At 36.5% G+C, this 21,281-nt stretch overlaps 1 protein-coding gene across 2 annotated transcripts in view; it reads left to right on the forward strand.

Moving 5' to 3' along the window:
• PRKD1 (protein kinase D1) overlaps positions 1-21,281 on the forward strand; it is a 281,925-nt gene that overhangs the window by 213,933 nt on the left and 46,711 nt on the right. For both annotated transcript variants that reach the window (XM_074365694.1, XM_074365695.1), the window contains 6 exons: positions 11,157-11,367; positions 11,523-11,600; positions 13,397-13,601; positions 17,367-17,490; positions 19,027-19,104; positions 20,405-20,684. In XM_074365694.1, the coding sequence (XP_074221795.1) occupies positions 11,157-11,367; positions 11,523-11,600; positions 13,397-13,601; positions 17,367-17,490; positions 19,027-19,104; positions 20,405-20,684 (976 nt within the window). The remainder of the gene's footprint in view (positions 1-11,156; positions 11,368-11,522; positions 11,601-13,396; positions 13,602-17,366; positions 17,491-19,026; positions 19,105-20,404; positions 20,685-21,281) is intronic.

Genomic DNA, 21,281 nt, shown 5'->3' on the forward strand with positions numbered 1-21,281 from the left:
GTGGACTTGCAGAAATGAACAATATGCAGACAAATACGTTTTTGTAAAAGCTTCCTGGTATTACGTCACAGTGATATATATTAATTAATCTCTCCTACTGATGATATTGCTTCCTTTTTCTTAAACAATGCTGAAATACACATCCTTACATGTATTTTTTGCAGATTTGTAGAAGTATTAGTAGGTTTCTCAATAAATATTTATTGAATGAATCCAGTAAGTTATATCCTTATAAGTAAACTGTTTACTTCAAGTAAACTGAAGAATATTTACATTTTTGACAAATAGTTCTATAAAAGGTTGCAAAAGTTTAAATTTATGACTCCACTGACTGCAGTGTTTGAGTTTCCATTTCTTTGTCCTCTTCCCAACAACTGATTTTATTAATATTTTAGAAGTATTTTTTTTTTACTAATTTGATAGATAAAATAATTTCTATTCCTTAATATTATTTCTTTACTGGAAAAGGTAAACAGATTTTCATATATTTATTGGCCATTTGTATTTCACCTATGGCTAATTTCCTGTCTATTGAATTGCTTATTGGTTGCTTGGAATATACATTATGACAGGAATCCTCTTTCTGTTAATCGATGATGAAATTATATTTTTAGTTTTACGTGTGCTTCTGTTGTCTTCTTCCCATACTGATATTTTAACACAGAGAAAAACAAATTTTCACTCATTATCTTACTATACATGGAATACTATTGAAAATAAATCAGTGTAGGCAGATTAAACACCAATAGTCTTTTCAAATGATAAAGGAGCTGAAGTCAAGGTAGATACAACTCATGGCACACTTTTTTTTTAAAGCTAGATAGTTCTTACGGAATTTTTAACAAAACTTAAGAACTTGAATGAAGTTATTTTAAGTGCTTTTAAATGCTTTAAGGAAGGTTTTACTATTATAGCTTTGAGGTTAAGCGCCTCTAGGGAGAATTTATTTTTGGTGAAATTAAATACTAGCCTGGTCTTTTTGGTAATTCTTAACATTCAGACTGCCTTACAGAAATTATTAAGAAATAAATGGCTTATTCCAAAAGCTTTTCCTATGTTTGACTATTTTATATCCTTACCCTTCACATCCTTTAGTTTTTATAAAATTTGGATAATACTCAGTTTAACTTTTTATGCGAGGGTACATATTTTCTAAATAATAATTTGCCATAAACTGCTATTATTTTCACAGAGCTTACTGACTCACATTTAAGACAAGCATTGTACTAAAAAGAAGTCTTGGCTGCATACTTTCCTAGAAAATCTTCCCCTGAAATGACTCATTCAGTTACTGTTTCTGTTCATTAAAAAATAAATAAGTAAACAAAGACTAGAGAATACTAGTATTGCATTATGTATCTGTAATTGGATAGGATCCTGATACGCTTTATAATAGTCGAGGTAGATTCTTTTCAGGTAAGCAAAAAATGGTGAAAAAAATAGTTATTTCTGTTCCTGAATGAAACTATGATGAAATTTCTGGCCAAATTGAATATTTTCCAGGATATTTTCCAAAATAGCAAAAGTCTATTTAGAAGTGGGGACTTTAATTATTAAGCTTGTGTTCTGGAGTCCCAGGAATCCTGGTGGTTTATCTGAATTAAAAAGTCACTTTTTCTGTTTAAATATGCACCATGACCTACCTCCATGTAGGGCATTTGCCAGATACTGCAAGATTTCTTCTGATGATTGGATAAACTAGTTCTCCAAATTCAAACCTGAGCAGTGTATACTTTCAAGTGAGGAAAAGACATCCAAAAATTCTTTAACCAGCACTTCTGTCCACATCCTGAGAGTCAGAAGAGTATGTGCAGTGGTACGTTTGTGGTGAAGGAGCCCATCAGTGAAACTAAGAATGTGAGGCCTGCTTTGATGTGCTACTGATTAGCTCTTGCCTGATTCCATTTAATGTGTTTGGCTTATCGTATGTACATTATTAATTCATGATTCATGAGCTCTCAACATAGACTTCCAGGTATGTAATTCTAAATAGGAACATGGCTGGAGAGTTCTTCATGAACTCCACTGGGGAAGGAGGCATCATATACCACTGTCCACACTTCCAAAATGTACAGGTCTTCAGAACAAGTGGATCTTTAGTGAAGGCTCTGAAAGGCCTGCATTCACTTCACAAAGGTCCCTTGGCTTCCATAACACTCCGTACAGGCACACCTTAAGACACGAAACATAGCTCTTTGCTTTAAGACGCTAAACAACCCTGCTACTCCACCCACCTTGTTACCATCAGCAGGCACTTGCTTAGTGGCCGTCTGTGTCCATCTAATGTCATGTTGGGCCTGCCAAATTTAAGTCCCTTCTTAAATTCCTAACCAGTCGTGATTTCTGAGCTCCTAGCTGAGTACTTTGAAAAAAGGTTACTCCTTATCACTTGGAAAGCTTGTATATCCCCGTGAGCGTTCAGACCCAGAAAAGAAATTAAGTTTTGTGTAGAAAAAAATAATAACGAGGAGGAGTGAGGAAAGTGGATGATTGGAATTTGTACTATAAAGTAAACTTCTAGAAACTGTGTAGATAATTTAGCTTCTAAAATGTTTATCTGTGTTTTCAGAAATATTTAGGTACAGTATCCATTGGACTTGGTTTTTTGATATTTGGTTCTGTCTTGTCAGATGAATTTCTATCTCCCTTCTCAAGAAGAGTAAAAGTATTGTCATTTTGATAGTAAACATAGTGAAATGCAAGATGAAACACTGTCTAGAAGTTATGAACAAAAATACGTATCTCCAAATAGCCCAGTTTTTGGAAATGTCTGTTTCTCTGTAGCTGTGCACTAAAAAGTATCACTGAGTGATATAATTTCATTGAGTTAGTGCTGTCCTATACTTTTAAAACTCAAAGCTTTTTTTTTTTTTTTTTTGGTAGGTAAAGAAAAAGTCTCATCTTTTTCTCTCTCTTTTTTAGCTAAGTTGCATTACAATCTAGTCTTTGGTTGTACCATATTGTTTCAGAAGCACATGTGCACATACATACACATATATGCTACATGTTCATCACTGATTATTGAGGCTAAAATCCTATAAAATACTGTGAAGTTATCCTTATGGGCCATTTCTGAAGGGAGAGGCTCTGACCTTTGTAGCCTTGGACTGTATTTGTGGCATGCTTTTCCAGCTTCTCCTTGGTGTCTCCAAGGCAGTAGTAATCAAGGGGAAAGCCTTGTTTCAGATTATTTCATTAAGCTTTCCATTGAGCTCATAAACCCAAGCCAGCTGTCAATTCAGTCAGGGTCAAATACTGTGAGAATCCATGTCCCTAAAATCAATATTCTTCAATTTTCCACGTAATCTCTTTACCTTCCAGTTTACTTTCTATATGTAAATCAAGTTTGACACTCGAGGCCCCAGAGCAGAAGTTGTTGACATGCAAAGTTATCTTCTTCCTCAGTGGAAATGCTTCTTTTTTATTTTATAAACGTATAGTGTGCGGCATTAAGGTTGTATTGCCTTCAAGTAAAAAGAGAAGTAATCTTACTTGTATTATGTCTCCCCTCTCCTCCAGGAACCCACAGATTTGTAGTATGCTGGTGACTGACATTTTGAAGGAACAGTGCCTGTAATTTGTAACAATTCTCCAACAGGTTTAGTGCTTTCCCTGCAAAGGTTGGATTGCTTAAGAAAATAGTAAGGTTCTTTTACCCTATATTTCTGTTTACTTGAAAAGAGTGAGGCAATATAAAAGTTAATGTAACCTCCAAGACTACTTTAGCACTCAGCAAATCCAGATTGCCTTGTATTTTTAATAAGAGATTATTTATGTTACTACTGTGAAATCTTTCACAAATTGCTGCAAACATTAAGAAATGGATTCTCCACTGCAAAACAGCATCCGTCACCACTAAGCAGGGGGCACACTTTCTTTTTCCTGCTCTGTAGCAGTCCTTTTCACTATTATGAAAAGGTGTTGATTAGATTTTATTTATGCTATATATTTAGGGTATCCAACTGAGGAGCCAAACTCATTTATCTGGCGCACTTGGCAGATAGTTCAAGGCATATAGAATCAGAATTGTAACAGGATAGCACTGAACAATTTGAACCTCTCCAAACACTGTACCCTCTACTCAGTGAGTTATAAGGCATGGAAACATGGGTGTTCCTATGTGAACTCCATTTCCCAGGGGTCTTCACACTTGTCTGTTGTCCAAGAACGGCTCTAGGCTGGAAAATCCCAGGCTCCCCATGGGAAAGTTGATATGCTCATGTAAGTGTTGTTAAAAGAAGTTGATCGTTCCTTTTTGCTTCATAAAATAGCCTCAGACTAAGCATTCACAGCTATGTTTTACTAGCAATGATAGCAATGACTAGGGGGGGCGGTTAAATAATCATTTCCAAGTGGGATAAACAGGTTTCAGAGTATATGAAAGAAATCTCTAGGCAGCCCAAAGATTAGGGGGACTGAGTTGTCCTAAACAGAATTTTAACTGGTAATAATAGTCAACATAGTCATTGCATGTCAAGGCTCACTTCAGGATGCACACCAAATGCCTCTTCTTCAGGAAATTACTTTTCTGAACAACTGCTCCATCTCCACCATGGGAGTGGTTTATCTTTTCTTCAAACCATCATACTTATGGGCGCTTATTCTGTGTGAGGCAGTGTTCGAGAAGTTGCTGATACAGTGATGAACAAAACTGTCAAGCTCCCCGTCTCACAGACTTATATTCTACTGAAGGGAAACAGTAAAGAAGTAGTAAACAAATAGGTAAATAAGACAGTTGTAGGCTGCGGTGATGGGTCAGGATGATGCGCCAGAGAATAACAGTGTGGAGGGGAAGCCGACAAGAAGTTGAGTGGTCTGGTGGCCTCATGGTATGTGACCTGAAGTCTGAAGAATAAGACAGAGCCATCTATGCCTGAAGAAGGGAAGAGCACATATTGTTATTGTTGATGGTAACAGTTACTTTGTGTCCAGAATTCTATTGGATAATCAACTCATTGGGCACAGAGACGTTATTTACTCGCCTTTATATGTCCTGTAGCATCTGACTTGGGCCTTTAGGTAGTATTTGTCCTAGGAAACACTTGTTAAATTAGACAGATCTATCATTTTTATTGAAGTATAGTTGATGTTCAATATTATATAAAATACCGGTATACAGTATAGTGATTTACAGTTTTAAAGGTTAAACTCCACTTGTCGTTGTTATAAAATACTGGCTATATTCCCCATGTTGTACAATATATCCTTGTAGCTTATTTTATCCCTAAGAGTTTGTGTGTCTTACTCCTCTCCCCCTATATTGCATCTCCTCCCCGCCCTCTCCCCACTGGTCACAAGTTCATTCTCTGTATCTGTGAGTCTGCTGCTTTTTTCTTATATTCACTAGTTTGTTGTATTTTTTAGAATCCACATGTTAAGAGATCTCGTACAGTATTTGTCTTTCTCTGTCTGACTTATTTCATTTAGCATAATGCCCTCCAGGTCCATCCATGTTGCTGCAAATGGCAAAATTTCATTGTTTTTTGTGGCTCAGTAGTATTCCATTGTGTGTGTGTGTGTGTGTGTGTGTGTGTGTGTGTGTGTGTGTGTGTGTAGCACATCTTCTTTATCCATTCATCTATTGATGGGCACTTAGATTGCTTCCATATCTTGCCAACTATAAATAAAGCCATCTTGATGGCAATAGGAGAAAACTGTCATAAGGTGCTATTCTGCACATTTCTTTGAATGATAGTGAAAAATGCTAGATCTTAAAACTTCTGGAATAAAGGATTACTATTGGGTTGAATCTGTTTTCATACAGTTTTGCTGGTATCTTTTAAGCATAACAGTTCCTGAACAGGGAAGTAGGCAGGCACCTGAGTGATACTTATATCATAGAAGCTGTTTATTCAGCTAGTCATTATGCTCTAACAAACATGTATAACTCAGATGCTATCCTCTGAGCACAGATGAGCTGCCTGAAAGTCTCTCTGTAGGTCAGGGTTAAGGGTTCACAATATTTTCACACTGCATTTTGGCACATAGAACATACTATCACTTGATTATTCTCATTGTTTCCTATGAACTCTTCCTTCACAACTTAACTGAAAGGAAGAAAATGCTTTCTATATTTATATTAACAAAAACCAGGGAATGTAGGAGCTGGGAGAGACTAAAAAGAGAGGAATAATTATTACCGTCTGGAACAAGACTACCTGAGTGCCCAGTTCGGCTGTGTGATCTTGGGCAAATGATTTAATCTCTCTATGATTCAACTTCCTTATCTTTAAAAAGCCTGGTGGTCATGAGGTTTAAATGAGATAATGAATGTAAATCGCTATGAAAAGAATCTGGCACATAAAAAAGTTACAGGAAGTGTTTTATGTCATTGTCTATTGTTTTATGTCATTGTCTCAGACTCCCCATGAACTGGTTTATTCCCCGAATCAGTTGACTGGCACAGTGTTTCAAAATTTTTTCAGAGTTGCTAATATTTAGAAACACAGTTATTTCATAAAACAACTAGACTTTTTGCTTCTCTTACAAAGCTGAGATACCTGGAAACAAGGGGCTTTCATCCTCATGTGGCAGCCATTAGCAGTGTTTGAGCCAAAGCCATACTTTTTAAACTGAGCCTGTCCTCTCCAATTTACTGTAGTCTCCACCATTCTCTGTTACATCCCTAACACCCATTAATAATAACAGCCTACAGGCATGTATTTGAGCTTGCCTTCCTCCTCTTTCCAGAGCAGAAGAGTTCGGATAAATTGTGTAATCATGTTGGACATGCCAGATAGAGGTGAGAAGCAGGCAGACAAGTACAGTATAAAAAAAAAAAAAATCTTTAGCTATTATACTCTGTTACAATCAAAATCCTGTAGAGCAAGGGCGTCAAAGTTACAGTGCATATAGTACTAAATTTTGTAAGATGCTTATATTACAGCCTGTATTTTGTACATTTCTATTGAAATGTCTCATTCATTATTTGCATGCATTTACTTCTTGAAAACATTCATTTTTGTTCTAGTCAAGCAGTGCTTACTATTTATCATGTACCAGGCAGTTCTTTCCATTAACAGAGGACAGATATGATTAAGACACTGTCCTTCTCTTAGGAGCATAATGTGTAATGGTTAAGACCAAAAAGAGTCCCGAAAGTGATGAGTCCAAAAAGAGATGTCAACGTGTAAGCTAAAGTGTTCTGTACTTTTTGATTTCACTTTAACTCAAGGGGAGTTTATGTCACCCCAAAATTCAGTCCCCAGTATGGGTCTGTGAAATGCATTTTAGTTAATGAACATAAATATTTTAATATAGGAGAAGTTTTCATTTGAATTTTTTCTTGTAGAGTGACTTATCTCTCAAGAAATCTTATATTTGATTTTTACAAAGATGACAAGAAGAAACCACAAGTATAGGCAAATTCTCCCCCTCTGTGTTCTAGCTTTACTACTAAAGAGAATTCATTTTGAACTGCTAAATGGAATAGACCTTGTTGGGAAATTGTTTCAGAGTCCTGTTGAATGTTTAAAGACGTGCTGGCAGTTGGAGTTTCCACAGTGTAATCTAAGCAGTCATTTCCTGGGATAGTTCCAAACTTGCTGAGTCATCAATTTAATACACCAGGTTAAAAAACAAATTCAGTCTTTAGAAAAGCAGGATGCATTGTCTCTGTAATTAGGTGTTCAGTGCTATAGTTTTAACTTTGGCAGTAATTTCAAATAAAACACAGTTAGCATAAGAATGTTATAAATACTTCAGAAAACCACAGACTTTAAAAAAATGTAATCTATAATCTTTATTCTATATCAGATCTAATCCTGACTTTAAAATTCAGCTTTCATCATTTTCTTATTCCAGTATTCTCTCTCATCCATGATGATACCTCTTACACTAAGAACAACAGCAAAAAAGACCTTTATACATTTCATCATCTGTAATTTGCCAAATCAGATCATTTGTATCAGTCTATCCCAATACCGTATCCTATAGTGATGTCAGTTCTCACAAAAGTTCCACACCTGTAATTTGATCCAAACTCCTCCACTCAGGAAAAGAACAATTTATAGGACCAAAGGCTAATGTAAATTTTTAGGAACACATCCTCCTGCATATACTTACCATAATTATAGAGAAGGGAATTTTAAATCTGTTCTCTGAGTTTTGAGCCAGTTTTTGCTCTGAACATAATATTGAAGCAGAATGAAACAAAATGTAGCTGTTCTCTTTCCAAAACACTTCAATTTTTCCTCCCTATTCCCATTAAAAAAAAAAAACAACTTATGCTGCAGATTGCCCAGGTATACCAAATACACAGTGCTAAACTGGAACAGCAAGTAACAGTAGAAGTTAATTGAAATACCATTTAGTTAACTTAGTAAACCTAGTAAAATCTTCACTAATGTTGATGGGTAAGAAAGAACTTTCTCTTTACCAGAGCCAACTTTAAGGTAAGATCCTATTTAAAACTAAAGTACTGTATATGTTATAATTATATACACAAATAAGTAAAAAAAAAAAAAATTGAAGTAAGGTTAATGAAGAAATACAATGATATAATATCTCTTTGCTTTGGATTCACTACATCCAAAAAGGTTGTTATTTAAGCTAGCAATACCCTTTGAATCAAGTCTAGTTTTATACTGACGTTAAGTCCATACACAGGGTCCTGGGTTCAATCCCCAGTACCATCTCTAAAAATAAATAAATAAACCTTATTACACCCCTACGCTCTGCCGCAAAAAACAAACAAACAAACAAACAAAAAAACTAAAACTAAAAAAAGTTTTAGAAAAGATTTTAAAACTTAACTTTTTAATGTAGAAATATAGGCCACATTGAAAATGATTGATTATATTTGGAACTATCAGAAAAGATAATGATAAGTCTATCTGGTTGTGTTGCTAGTTAATCTTAGTTTTAAAATGTCATGAACAACAGGAGGGCACTCTTTATTAATGCTATTAAAATCTTAGACTACTATTATATCTTTAATGCTCTTAAAGTCTTAATTTCTCACGCTATAAATTATGTGGTTTGAGAGTTGTTATCCCTGTGCCAGGGACACATGTAGCTGTGTGAATCTCATCATTGCCTGAATGTGTGTGTAGTACAGACGCTGGGCCACAAAGTAACAGCCAGTTTCTTTTCCCTAAACTCATGTAATGTTTTAAAATTCCTTATGTAATCCTGCCTTGAAGGTAATAAATGAAATGACTTCTCAAGAATAATTCTGGTTCTTGTAGTTTATGGCAGTGTTTATTTGAGTGTTCCCATGTTGGATGAAAAGAAAACATTCCATTTTATCAGATTGTTTCTTGCTCTACTAAGTGCATTTGCCCCACGGTATAGTCCTCCCCTACGCCAGTGAATAGTCCTACCTCCAACTGGCTCTGTTCACACCGCCCAAAATTAAGTCTCTTAAATTAAGGAAAATAACTGAAGGGTGATTTGGTCAACTTTTCACACGATTTTCCAATCTGAGAACATTTTAAGTCTGCTCAGAAAGTGTGACATCAGGTCGGCTTTTATTCTGAGTGTTGAAACTTTCCAACTATGGAAAAATACCACGTTTCATTTTAGTGTATTCTTAAAACTGGCCCGTTGGAGATAGTTAAAACAGGGACCTAACCCTATGGATTTAATTATTTTTCAATTCCATTGAAGATATTTATTCAATATAGTTGTGATTCTGGTTTGGCAAACTTTTGGCCTATCTCTAAAAGCTCCCTGGATGTCTCGACAAGAGTTGAGAGCCTTTCCAGAGTAATTGTGCTTTATAGTTTTATTTTCTGGAATTAAAATTATAAATTTAACTGAAGATATAATATCCCTAAGTAGAACGTCATTTCGAATTTCTTTTTATTGCAGCTAGTCAATCTGCAAATCAGAATTTTCCCATTTGGCAATAAATGGCATTAACTTTTGGCAAAGATAGGCATTGAAATGGATGGAAATTGTATGTAAATATAATTTGTTTCTCATCTTTTTGGTGATTATTCCAAATTAGAAACTGACTAATACAAGGGCTCTGGAAGCAAACAAATGTAGATTCATGATTTGGTTAAACTGTTTACTAGCATTTGACCCCAAAAAATGTATTTAAAACTTAATGAGCTTAGATACCTCAACTATAGATAATAAGACCTATCTTGTAAGGCACCTAACACAATGATTACTAAGAGTAGGAGCTTAATAAATGAGATACATAATTTATAATAACTATTAAAAAGCAGTTCAATTCAACTTTTATTTCAGTGATTCCAGAATACCATTTTTTCTGATGATTTCCAAGTATATTAACATGATATCAAGATATGCCATGAAATTGTTCCGAAACATTGGAAACATGGTTAATTTTACCTCCTTTAATCTTTTAAAATATCTATGTGCTGGACTGATTAAATAATTCCAAAATGAGACAAGAGTGAACAGAGATATAATTGTAGCCAAAACACTAATATTTATGTGTCTTGTATAATTCATTAGTCACTATGTGTTTTTCATTTATAAAAATAAAAGTAGGAGGAGAATAGAGCTCAGTGATAGAGCACATGCTTAGCATAACAAGGTCCTGGGTTCAGGCCCCAGTATAACTAAATAAATATATTAACCTAATTATTCCCCCTTGAAAAAAAAAAAAGATAGTATACTTTTAACCCTTTACTTTTATATGGTTGAGGAATAATTTTAAATTATATTTATTTTTTTCTTTGAGGGAATGCAGAAAAAAAACTATAGGCCGTTTTCAGGTGAAGTACTGTATTGGGCAGATGAGAAATTTACTTTTTACATTTTGTCTTCATGAACTGCTTTCATTTTCTACATGAAACACTTTAGAAAATGTCAGTGAAGTATTATGTACAATGGTGTCAAGAACCATTTTTAGTTTGCTTTCAACTTTATGTTTCTGTGTTAAAACTAATGGAATTTAAAAGCTGAAAATTATTTGAAAGTCCTAGAAATCTGTTTCAAATAGTCTAATCTCCAATTCTTTACAGACTGTAAAATCAAGGTAACTCAAATAAGAAATTATTGGGAAATAAGTTACATTACTGAACAGAAGCATAGTTTTAGTTTATTTCTCTCATATTCTTAAGGATCAAACCACTAAATTCAACAGTAAAAAAAAAATGTGATTTTAAAATACATAAATACATAAATCAGATATTCTCTCATGTCTAATTGTCCTGAACTGTTTTTCAAACATGTAGCAAAAGTCACCATCAGAGTCATTCATTGGTCGAGAGAAGAGGTCGAATTCTCAGTCATACATTGGACGACCCATCCAGCTCGACAAGATCTTGCTGTCCAAAGTAAAAGTGCCGCACACTTTCGTCATCCACTCCTACACCCGGCCCACGGTCTGCCAGTACTGCAAGAAGCTTCTCAAGGGCCTCTTCCGGCAGGGCCTGCAGTGCAAAGGTAAGAATGATCATGCCACCAAGTAGTTGTCACCAGCCCAAGTTTGATCCTTAAATCAATCCTCATCCATTTGAAATTACAATCTTTTTTTGTAACTTCTCTTTCTGATGAATGCTTGGTTTTTATTTGTTTTCTTTTAAAATCACTGTGATTAGATTGCAGATTCAACTGTCACAAACGCTGTGCACCAAAAGTACCCAACAACTGCCTTGGCGAAGTGACCATTAACGGAGGTAGGTGAAAGGTCAGCCGTCAGGTCTATGCTTTTTCCCTCTTAGGGCGTGTGTCAGTTAGGACTTAGTGGGATTTTTTTACTTTTAGTTTTTTCAGTTCACATACTTGTGATCGAGCCCAAAGTAAATTATTACCTCTGTCCAACTTTATTGTAGAAAAGTACCCGTCATTGAATTTTGTTACAGACCAGAGATTTTCTTGATTTTTACGTGGTGAACCACCTGGTACTGAAAACTTGGATATCCAGAATGTCTTCCCCAGCTCTCTTATTTTATACGCCTACTCTAATTCACTCAGAAATGTGGAAATTGTTGGAATGCCTATTACAGCTCTCACCCTCTTTCTTCATCCTTTTCAATCCATGCATTGAGACAGAAGTTAACTTTTCTTCCCTGTCTGTCACAGAGACTGACTCGTCAGGAAATAGTTACCCACTTCCTTCCTCCACCCAGTTACTCTTCCCGTTATATCTGTGCTTGTTAACCTGCATCTTTCATAATAATAATAATTCAAGGAAATTTAATTCAAACAATTAAAAACCACATATCTTCTTCTACGTTTGGGGACATCCCTTTAGGAAAACTTTAACTGCATAGTTTAACATTGAAGGAATTCTAAGAAAAAATGCTGTGTCCTAAAGGAACAGCTCACATTTTCTTCCCTGATAGTATTCCTAGTGGGTTCTGACCAAATATTTAACTTAGTGTCCGAAGCTAACTTTTTCCATGGAGAGTAGACTGCATTATATGTTCAAGCTGTTGTCAGTTTTCTGATTCCTCTGGAAAGAAAACTGGTGATAGAGGACCAGAGAAACAGGTTGAGTATTTTTGTTGCTAAAATCCTGAAGAACAAGTGATTATCTGTGTTCTCCAGCCTTCTTCCCTAGAAGAAGAGGAAGAGAAAGCTCTCTAGGAAAACATTCCCATAGTAGTTTCTCACTTGGAGATGCATAAATTAGCTGCCAAAAAGGAAAGCTTGGCAGTCTTCCTACTTTCTGTGGCGTGTGGTATGGATTTTGTTCAGGCCCAGGAAATGTCAATGTGTGCTTTATGACTAGAACTAAGGAGAGACAGTGTAGTTTTTGTTATGTTGATTACTTTGAAATTGTATTTTCCCATAAAGTTAAGACAATCCAGTAAAATGTGAATTTTCCAAAGTTGAGAGGCTAGGGTCTCCGATCAGTCTATTTTCTATTTTTAAAATAAGTACTTTGCATTAGTAAGTAATTATAATTTGCTGTGTCCCATCAACTATATAATGAAGGATTCAATATTACTTCAAATATCTTACATATTTAAAAGCTGCTGCTTATGTGACCAATTTAATATATTGGAATCCATGGTTTTAAAAGTTACTGGCATTTTGAGAATCAATGGTCCTGAGTCTCCCTGCATGTGAAAATTTCCCTCATCCTCCCACGTATTTCTTTTTCCCGCCAGGGCTGTGCTACTGAAATAAGATTAGTTTCCTCTTCCCTGGTGCCTGGTATCACTTTGCTTCCTAGCACTTTGTTTCTGTCCTACCCTTGGCTTCCTTCCAAGGCTTTCCATGACTTGTCATGTTTTAGGCTCAGGGGCACAGAAAACAAGCATCTGCTTGTAAAATTATACATTTATCCTCATAAATTCAAATACTAGTGAACTGAAATTGAAAAGGAAAGTGAGAGAAAAATTCTTCACATAACTATTTTTTTAGGGCTTTCAATTGATTTGTTTTAAGACTGCCTAATTTTCTGTTAAGTCCTGGTTCCAGGATTGCAGGCTTGTCTTCATGGGTGCAAAACAATTGTTTTTAGATTTGCTTAGCCCTGGGGCAGAGTCTGATGTGGTCATGGAAGAAGGGAGTGACGACAATGACAGTGAAAGAAACAGTGGGCTCATGGATGACATGGAAGAGGCGATGGTCCAAGATGCTGAGATGGTGATGGCAGAGTGCCAGAATGACAGTGGGGAGATGCAGGATGCAGACCCGGACCACGAGGATGCCAACAGAACCATCAGGTGAGGGCTGCACTCTCAGCCTTGGTCAAACGGTGGAGCCCCATGTGGTATTTTCTAAAGCTCTTTGATGTTTTAATCTATTATAGAACAAACTTAAGGTGTGTGTTTGCAGGCATACCTCGTTTTATTGCTCTCTGCTTTATTGCACTTCGCAGGTATTGTGTGTTTTACAAATTGAAGGTTTGTGGCAACCTTGGGTACAGCAAGTCTGTCAGTGCCATAGTTCCAACAGCATTTTCTCACTTTGTGTTTCTTGGTCTCATTTTGGTGACTCTCATAATATTTCAAACTTTTTCATTATTATTATGTTTGTTACAATGATCTGTGTTTAGTGATCTTTGAGGTTACTATTAGAATTGTTTTGGGGTACGGCAAGCCACTCTAGTATAAATAAGTAAACTTAATCGATAAATGCTGTGTATATTCTGACTGCCCCACCAACGAGCTGTTCTCCTGTCTCTGTCCCTCTCCTCAGGCCTCCCTATTCCCTGAGACACAACAGTATTGAAATGAGGGCAGTTAATAACCCTACGGTGGCCTCAAAGTGTTCAAGTGAAAGAGTCACGTGTCACTCACTTTAAATCAAAGACTAAAAATGATTAAGCTTAGTGAGGAAGGTGTGTCTGAAGCCTAGATGGGCTGAAAGCTAGGCCTCTGGAGCTAAACCATCAGTCAAGTTGTGAATGCCACGAACACATTCTTGAATAAATTAAAAGTGCTACTCCAGTGAACACACAAATGATAGGAAAGTGAGATAGCCTTATTGCTGGTATGGAGAAAATTTTAGTGGTCTTGATAGAAGATAAAGCCAGCCACAACATTCCCTTAAGGGAAAGCCTAATTCAGACCAAGATCCTAAGTCTCTTCAATTCTATGAAGGCAGCGAGAGATGAGGAAGCTGCAAAAAAAAAAAAAAAAAAAAAAAACTGCAAAAAAAGAAAGATGCGGGAAAAAAAAATTGTAGCTAGTAGAGATTGTTTCACAAGGTTTTAGCAACTAAACCATCTCCATGACATAGAAGTTCAAGGGGAAGCTTTAAGTGCTGATATAGAAGTTACAGCAAATTACCAAAAGATCTAGCTAAGATCATGAATGAAGACGGCTACACTAAACAAAAGATTTTCAGTGTAGATGAAACAGCCTTATATTAGAAGACAGTTCCATGTAGGACTTTGACAGCTAGAGAGAAATTGATGCCTAGCTTCAGAGCTTCACAGGACAGGCTGACTCTGCAGCTGGTGACTCTAAGTGGAAGCCAGTGCTCATTTATTACCATTCTGAAAATCTTAGGGCCCTTAAGAATTATGCTATATATATAATTCTGCCTGTGCTCTATAAATGGAAGAACAAAGCCTGGATGGCAGCATGTCTGTTCATAACATGGTTTACTGAATATTTTAAGCCCACCGTTGAGACCTACTGCTCAGAAAAAAAGATTTCTTTCAAAATGCTACTGCTCATGGACAGTGCACCTGGTCACCTAAGAGCTCAGATGGAGATGGACAATGAGATTCATGTTGTTTCTGTGCCTGTTAACACATCCATTCTGCAGCCCATGGAGCAAAGAGTGATTTGAACTTTCAAGTCTTACTATTTAAGAAATACATTTCATAAAGTTATCACTGCCATAGAGAGTGATTCTTCTGATGGATCTGGGCAAAGTCAGTTGAAAACCTTCTGGGAAGGATTCACCATTCTAGATGCCATTAAGAATATTCATGATTCATGGAAAGAGGTCAAAATATCAACATTGACAGGAGTTTGAAAGAAGTTGTTCCCAAGCTTCATAGATGACTCTGAGGGGTACAAGACTTCAGTAGGGGAAGTAACTGATGATGTGGTAGAAATGAAAAGTAGAAGATGCTGTGGAGATTGTTGAAATGACAGCAAAAGATGTAGAATATGACATAAATTTAGTTGATAAAGCAGTGGCAATATTTGAGAAGACTGACTCCAATTTTGAAGGAAGTTCTATGGGTAAAATGCTATCAAAGAGCCTTGCATGCTACAGAGAAATCATTTGTGAAAGGAAGAGTCAATCAATGCAGCAAACTTTATTGCTGTTCTGTTTTAAGAAAGGGCCACAGCCACCCCAGCTTTCAGCAAACACCATCTTGATCAGTCAACAGCTATCAACATTGGGGCAAGACTCTCCACCAGCAAAAATATTATGTCTCGCTGAGGGCCCAGATGATGGTTAGCATTCTGTAGCAAAAAAAACTATTTTTAATCAAGGTATATACATTTTTAGGCATAAGGCTACTGTATACTTAAAAGACTACAGTATAGGATAAACGTAACTTTTATATGCACTGGGAAACACAAAAATTTGTGTGACTCACTTTATTGCCAGATTGGCTTTTTTTCGGTGGTCTGAAACTGAATCTTCAATATTTCCGAGGTATCCCTGTAGTTTGTTTATGAACGAGCTATGTTCTCTAGAGGAGACTCCTAACTTTGGATTCCCTTGGAGAAGTGTGGTTTGCATCCTTTCCTAGCATTGCCTCATTCTTTGACCCATTTTCTTTTGCATGTGAGGGATACACATGTGTAAACCACAGATTTACTACTAAGTTCATAGGTATTCAAAATTCATGGTGTGCAAATACAAAGATCAAGGATCAACCTCAGCAGACACCATCTACTCTATAGCTGGCCCCTATTACAAATATTGTATCTGTCTGGACTTAACTGATCTTGATTTTATTTCAGAAGTATGTGGAATTTTATATTTGTGATCTAATCATCAATACTTTTTGATTTCTAGGTGATCACTAGTTTTTTATATCAGTGGTTAGGACAATATGGCAAAAAATCAGGCTGCTACCTGTTTTGTAATAAAGTTTTATTGGAACATACCCATGCCCGTTCGTCGCTCTGTCTACGGCTGGTTTTGTGCCACAATGGCAGAGTTAAGTATTCTGCAAAGCCTGAAATACTTATTCCCTGGCTCTTTACAAAGATAGTTTGCAAACCTCTCATTTATATTATAAAGTGTACTCCTTTTGTGTCCATTTTACAAATGCCTTGTTCATTGGTAGACTGAAATTGTTCATGAGAGTAGAGCAATAGAATAACTGGATTTTTTTTCCATTTAATGGCACGAGAAATATTTTTAAAATACTAGTATTTTGACCCATCTGTGTTTTGAAGGTGTATATTTCTTTAGTATCAAAAGATCAGTTTGGGGCCAGGAGGGGGCATGTTGTTGGGGGCAGGGAAGGAGAAAGGAGGAGACAGACAGAAAGGAAAGAAAAGAAGGAAAGATGGGCATAATCCCATGAGCAGTAGATATTTAAAAGACAGTTTCAACAGCAGATTCTAATTTTTATGAAATTGTCCAGAGAGAGACTGAAATTCGTGTCAAGTGATATTATCTCTAAATTATTAATATATCTGCCTGTAGTATGTAGTAAGTAAACAAGCTTCTGTGGTTAATTCTGAATACTGTGGCCTCAGTACACTTAAGACAGGAACTACCTGATGTTTACCCCAAATGAGCGCCTTGTAGTTTGACCTGAAAACCAGGGTGCTTCTTACCCTCCTTGGGATTGTTAAGGTGTTCACGTAAAGCGCCTGTCATGTAATGACAGATTCCGAGTAATCCGGATTCTGAACCATGGTACTCTGAGGATACATTTCACTACAAGTGGGATGCAAATTTTTTTTCTATTTTCTCTTGGAAATAGCTGAAATAAGGTTTTATGCAGGAAAAGAAGATCTTTATCTAAAAACTTATATCCTAAAATATTTTGACTCTTCAAGTCCATCAACAAGCAGCAACATCCCACTCATGAGAGTCGTGCAGTCCGTCAAACACACGAAGAGGAAAAGCAGCACAGTGATGAAAGAAGGATGGATGGTCCACTACACCAGCAAGGACACGCTGGTAAGATCTGCAGCGAGCGATTTTCGCTCGTGAGCTTTCATTAGAGGCCTTGCTGACGCCCTGTGGAGACAGGATGTCTGAGTTCCCGGGAGCAAACCTCAGCACAGCAGGGCACAGCATGCAGTGGGGCACGTTCATAGTCTCTGGGTGTCTGATGTAGTTGAGCAAACAACTGAGTTAGAGAAAAAGTGTAGACAGCAATCTCAGGGAAACAGTCGTTGACCTCTGCCACGTGAAGTGATTTCTAAACAACTTTTGAATGTCTACCTGTCATTTTATAGCAGCCATGAAAACAGCACGCTGTGCTTTCAGAGGGCTCCCCTGTGATTCAGAATTTCTTTTAAAGCCCTGCATTTTAGGGAGAGAAAAAACAATGATAGCTATTATATGATTCTTAAATCCTTAAGTGTTCACTTAAAAACTGACCTATTCAGGAATACAGTGATCCTGTATTTGATTAGGTAAAAGACAACACATTCTAATTTTTATGTAATCTGAGTTGTCCACTACTTTGTATTTTCCTAATAGTTGATGAATGAGGTTGTGCATATGTGTGAGAGAGAAAAAATTTGATCTATGTTTCAGTTAAACTAATTGACACTTTGTGATATGCGTTTCTCAGTTCTTGATAGTGTTTTCCTCATCACTTCCCAGCTATAGGATTCCCTTCATTTCTTTAGATAAATAGACACCTATAACCTAATTCTTTAGCTGTAATCTCAACCTCCTTTTCTGGAGAGAGATTTACATGACTTACTGGAGGACTCAGCTGAATCCCAGCCAGTCCTTCCTAGACATAGTATAAAATATTTGAAGCATATTTTGTGTATTTGGCTGGTCTAAGATAGGTGGTGGAAGAGACCAAGAATAGTGTTAGGGTTTTTGGGTCTGAAAAGAAACACATATACACAGACAGACACACAAGGACCTGATCACCAAATCATACAAGTTCAGATTTTCAGTGAGCTTAAGAGAAGGTCAAGTTATGGATACACTCCCCTGATGTCATTAAGTTGATGCCACGGAGTCAACCTTGCCATCCAGCACAGTATTCTTTAGTTCTGCTGTAACATTCCAAATTCTTCCATCTCTAATGGGAGCCAGTATAACTGGATCAGCATGGCATGTGTTATGTTCTAAAATAATGAGAATATGTAAATATTATATATTCTATTAAGCCTTTTTATTTTATTATAGCTACAAATCCACCTTTCGCTCTTCATGCCATCAAATAAATTTAAAATTGGTGTTTTCTATTAACTGTGCATGCACTAAATGCCAGGCACTCTCATGGTGCTAATACATTATCCCCTTTATTATTTGTAACTCTGATGTAGACGCACAAACTCCCCACGCATTTGCTGAGTAGTCAGTCACCTTCTAGAATCTTGAAATTGAGTGTGAGTCTTCCTGGTCCAAAGCCCAAGCATTTTCCACCATCAAATTATATGTCCCTAGTGGGAAAGTGTTTTGATTTTATCAATCTTGGGTGTCTTTAAAGTTTTTAAAAGATACTGAATCAAACTTCTGTTTCAGCGGAAACGGCACTATTGGAGATTGGATAGCAAATGTATTACCCTCTTTCAAAATGACACAGGAAGCAGGTACTACAAGGTAAGGGTGGCTTTTTCTTGACTGGAGTCCCATGCCCCCTCTTGCTCTCTCATGGGAATGTAGAGTATCAGAAATACAAAATACACCCAACAGGCATGACTGGTTCTGTGCTTGCTCCCAGAGAAATTTTTTCTTCTCTGTAGTTTACACATTTGGTGGGGAATCATGTTGTGAACCCATGATAGTCATCTGAGAACTTCAAATTTCTCTGGGGAATGCTTCTAGCCCCATGGGATAGTGGGGTGAGGGGCAGGAGAGAAGAAGCTTAATTGTCTATTTTAGCAGAGAAGTGTGATTTAAATAGAAAATTCAAGGTCATGGAAGATTAGCTAAAAGTAAAGTCCTGAAATCCACTATATTCAGCTTTTCTTTTTCCTCTGTAGCCTTGCAGCACATCAACATCACTGGGGGTTAAGAAATATTGTATGATTTCTCCAAGTACTGCCAACATTCATAAAGAGTACTTTCCTCTAGAACAAAGTTTGGCAACTATTTTCATTTTGTCTCTCTGCATGAAATAGTACAGATGTCACATAATGTATCATCTAGTAAAACATGGTTCGAGAAGAAATTCATTGTGAAAACAGCATATTCTTTCTCCTTCAAAATTAATGCAGGCTCAAGCATAGTTGGTGTCATTCTCCATGGCCATTTTACACAGATCTAACAGAAAAGGGAAACCTCATTAAGTTTTAAATTAAAAATTTGTTTTAAAAGTTGTCATTTCTTAATTGCTCCATACGTCCTAGAAGACAATGTGGTGATTAATTTTTTTAACATCAAAATTGTCTTAAAAGCAACTGCTTTTAAAACCATTCTCTGTGATTTTCCTCACTATAACTATTAACGTGGCTATATTATTATATTAACATCTATTGAATCAAATTATGTGATTCATTTTCAGTGCCTTAAGGAACAGTTAAAAGTTAATAACAGCTATGCATACCCAAATGTATTTCAAAGGGCCATGATTTTACCTCACAGTTATAAAAATTATTGTTTATATTCTAAGTCTTAGATTTTGATGCAGGTTCAAAATTATTATTCTTATTCATATTTATTCTTGCCACATGAGCAAAGTAAAAATTCACTTAAATTTTTCTGGAGAAAGAAGATGATAAAGTTTCTTCTAGTAAAGGTGTTTTTGAATTTTTCTTAGTAATATTCTGTGTCTTATAAAATCATTTTATGTAAATGATGGCTGGTTGTCATGTCATTTCTTGTATGTCCCTGGCATGAATTTCATTTGAAAGCGTACAGACTTTTGATAACTATATTTAGCACACTCTTTCTTCCATAGGAAATTCCTTTATCAGAAATTTTATCTCTGGAACCAGCAAAACCGTCAGCTTTAATTCTTAGTGGGGCCAATCCTCACTGTTTCGAGATCACTACAGCAAACGTTGTGTACTACGTGGGAGAAAATGTGGTCAATCCTTCCAGCCCACCTCCAAATAGCAGCGTCCTCACCAGTGGCATCGGTGCAGATGTGGCCAGGCTGTGGGAGATTGCAATCCAACATGCCCTCATGCCCGTCATCCCCAAGGGTTCCTCCGTGGGCTCAGGAACCAACCTGCACAGTGAGTCTGCTAGTTTCCTGACAATCTGTGGAACAGATGAAGAACGCCTCTTTGGGGATGACTTGGTTTATTGGAGAACATAGGGTCTCTAGACAAAAGCTGCTACACACGCTAAGATATTTCTTTCATTAAATTAGCCTACTTTATTTTTTCATTTTATATTGAAAATTTGAACAAATTCTTGTAAACCCAATGTATTAGGCAATAGCAGAAACCTAGGGCTACTGGTCATAGAATAAGTAATCTAGTCATCTGAGCTTGATCTGTAATGCCAGTCTTGCCGTTCGCAAATCTGAGTTTACGTGTGTCCTCAGAACCACCTAACGTGGTCCTCTGTGCAGAATACTTAGTGTGCAGTGTACTTGGAAAGTCTGTATAATTTTATCCCAGGAAAAAAATCTCTGTTCATTGTAAAATGAGATCAATTTTACCAAAATGCAATCAGGATCAAGTATTGACGGTGAATTTTTAAACGATATTTTAGAGTAGTATCTATCTAAAAATGTAACTTAAAATCTCATAATGGCTATTAATACTGAAGCTTGTGGGGGAAACCCTCTGTTTTCACATCACAGTGTGTTATCTGATGATCTGTCA

Source organism: Camelus bactrianus, chromosome 6 (assembly GCF_048773025.1).
Source record: "Camelus bactrianus isolate YW-2024 breed Bactrian camel chromosome 6, ASM4877302v1, whole genome shotgun sequence".
Lineage (NCBI taxonomy): Eukaryota > Metazoa > Chordata > Mammalia > Artiodactyla > Camelidae > Camelus > Camelus bactrianus.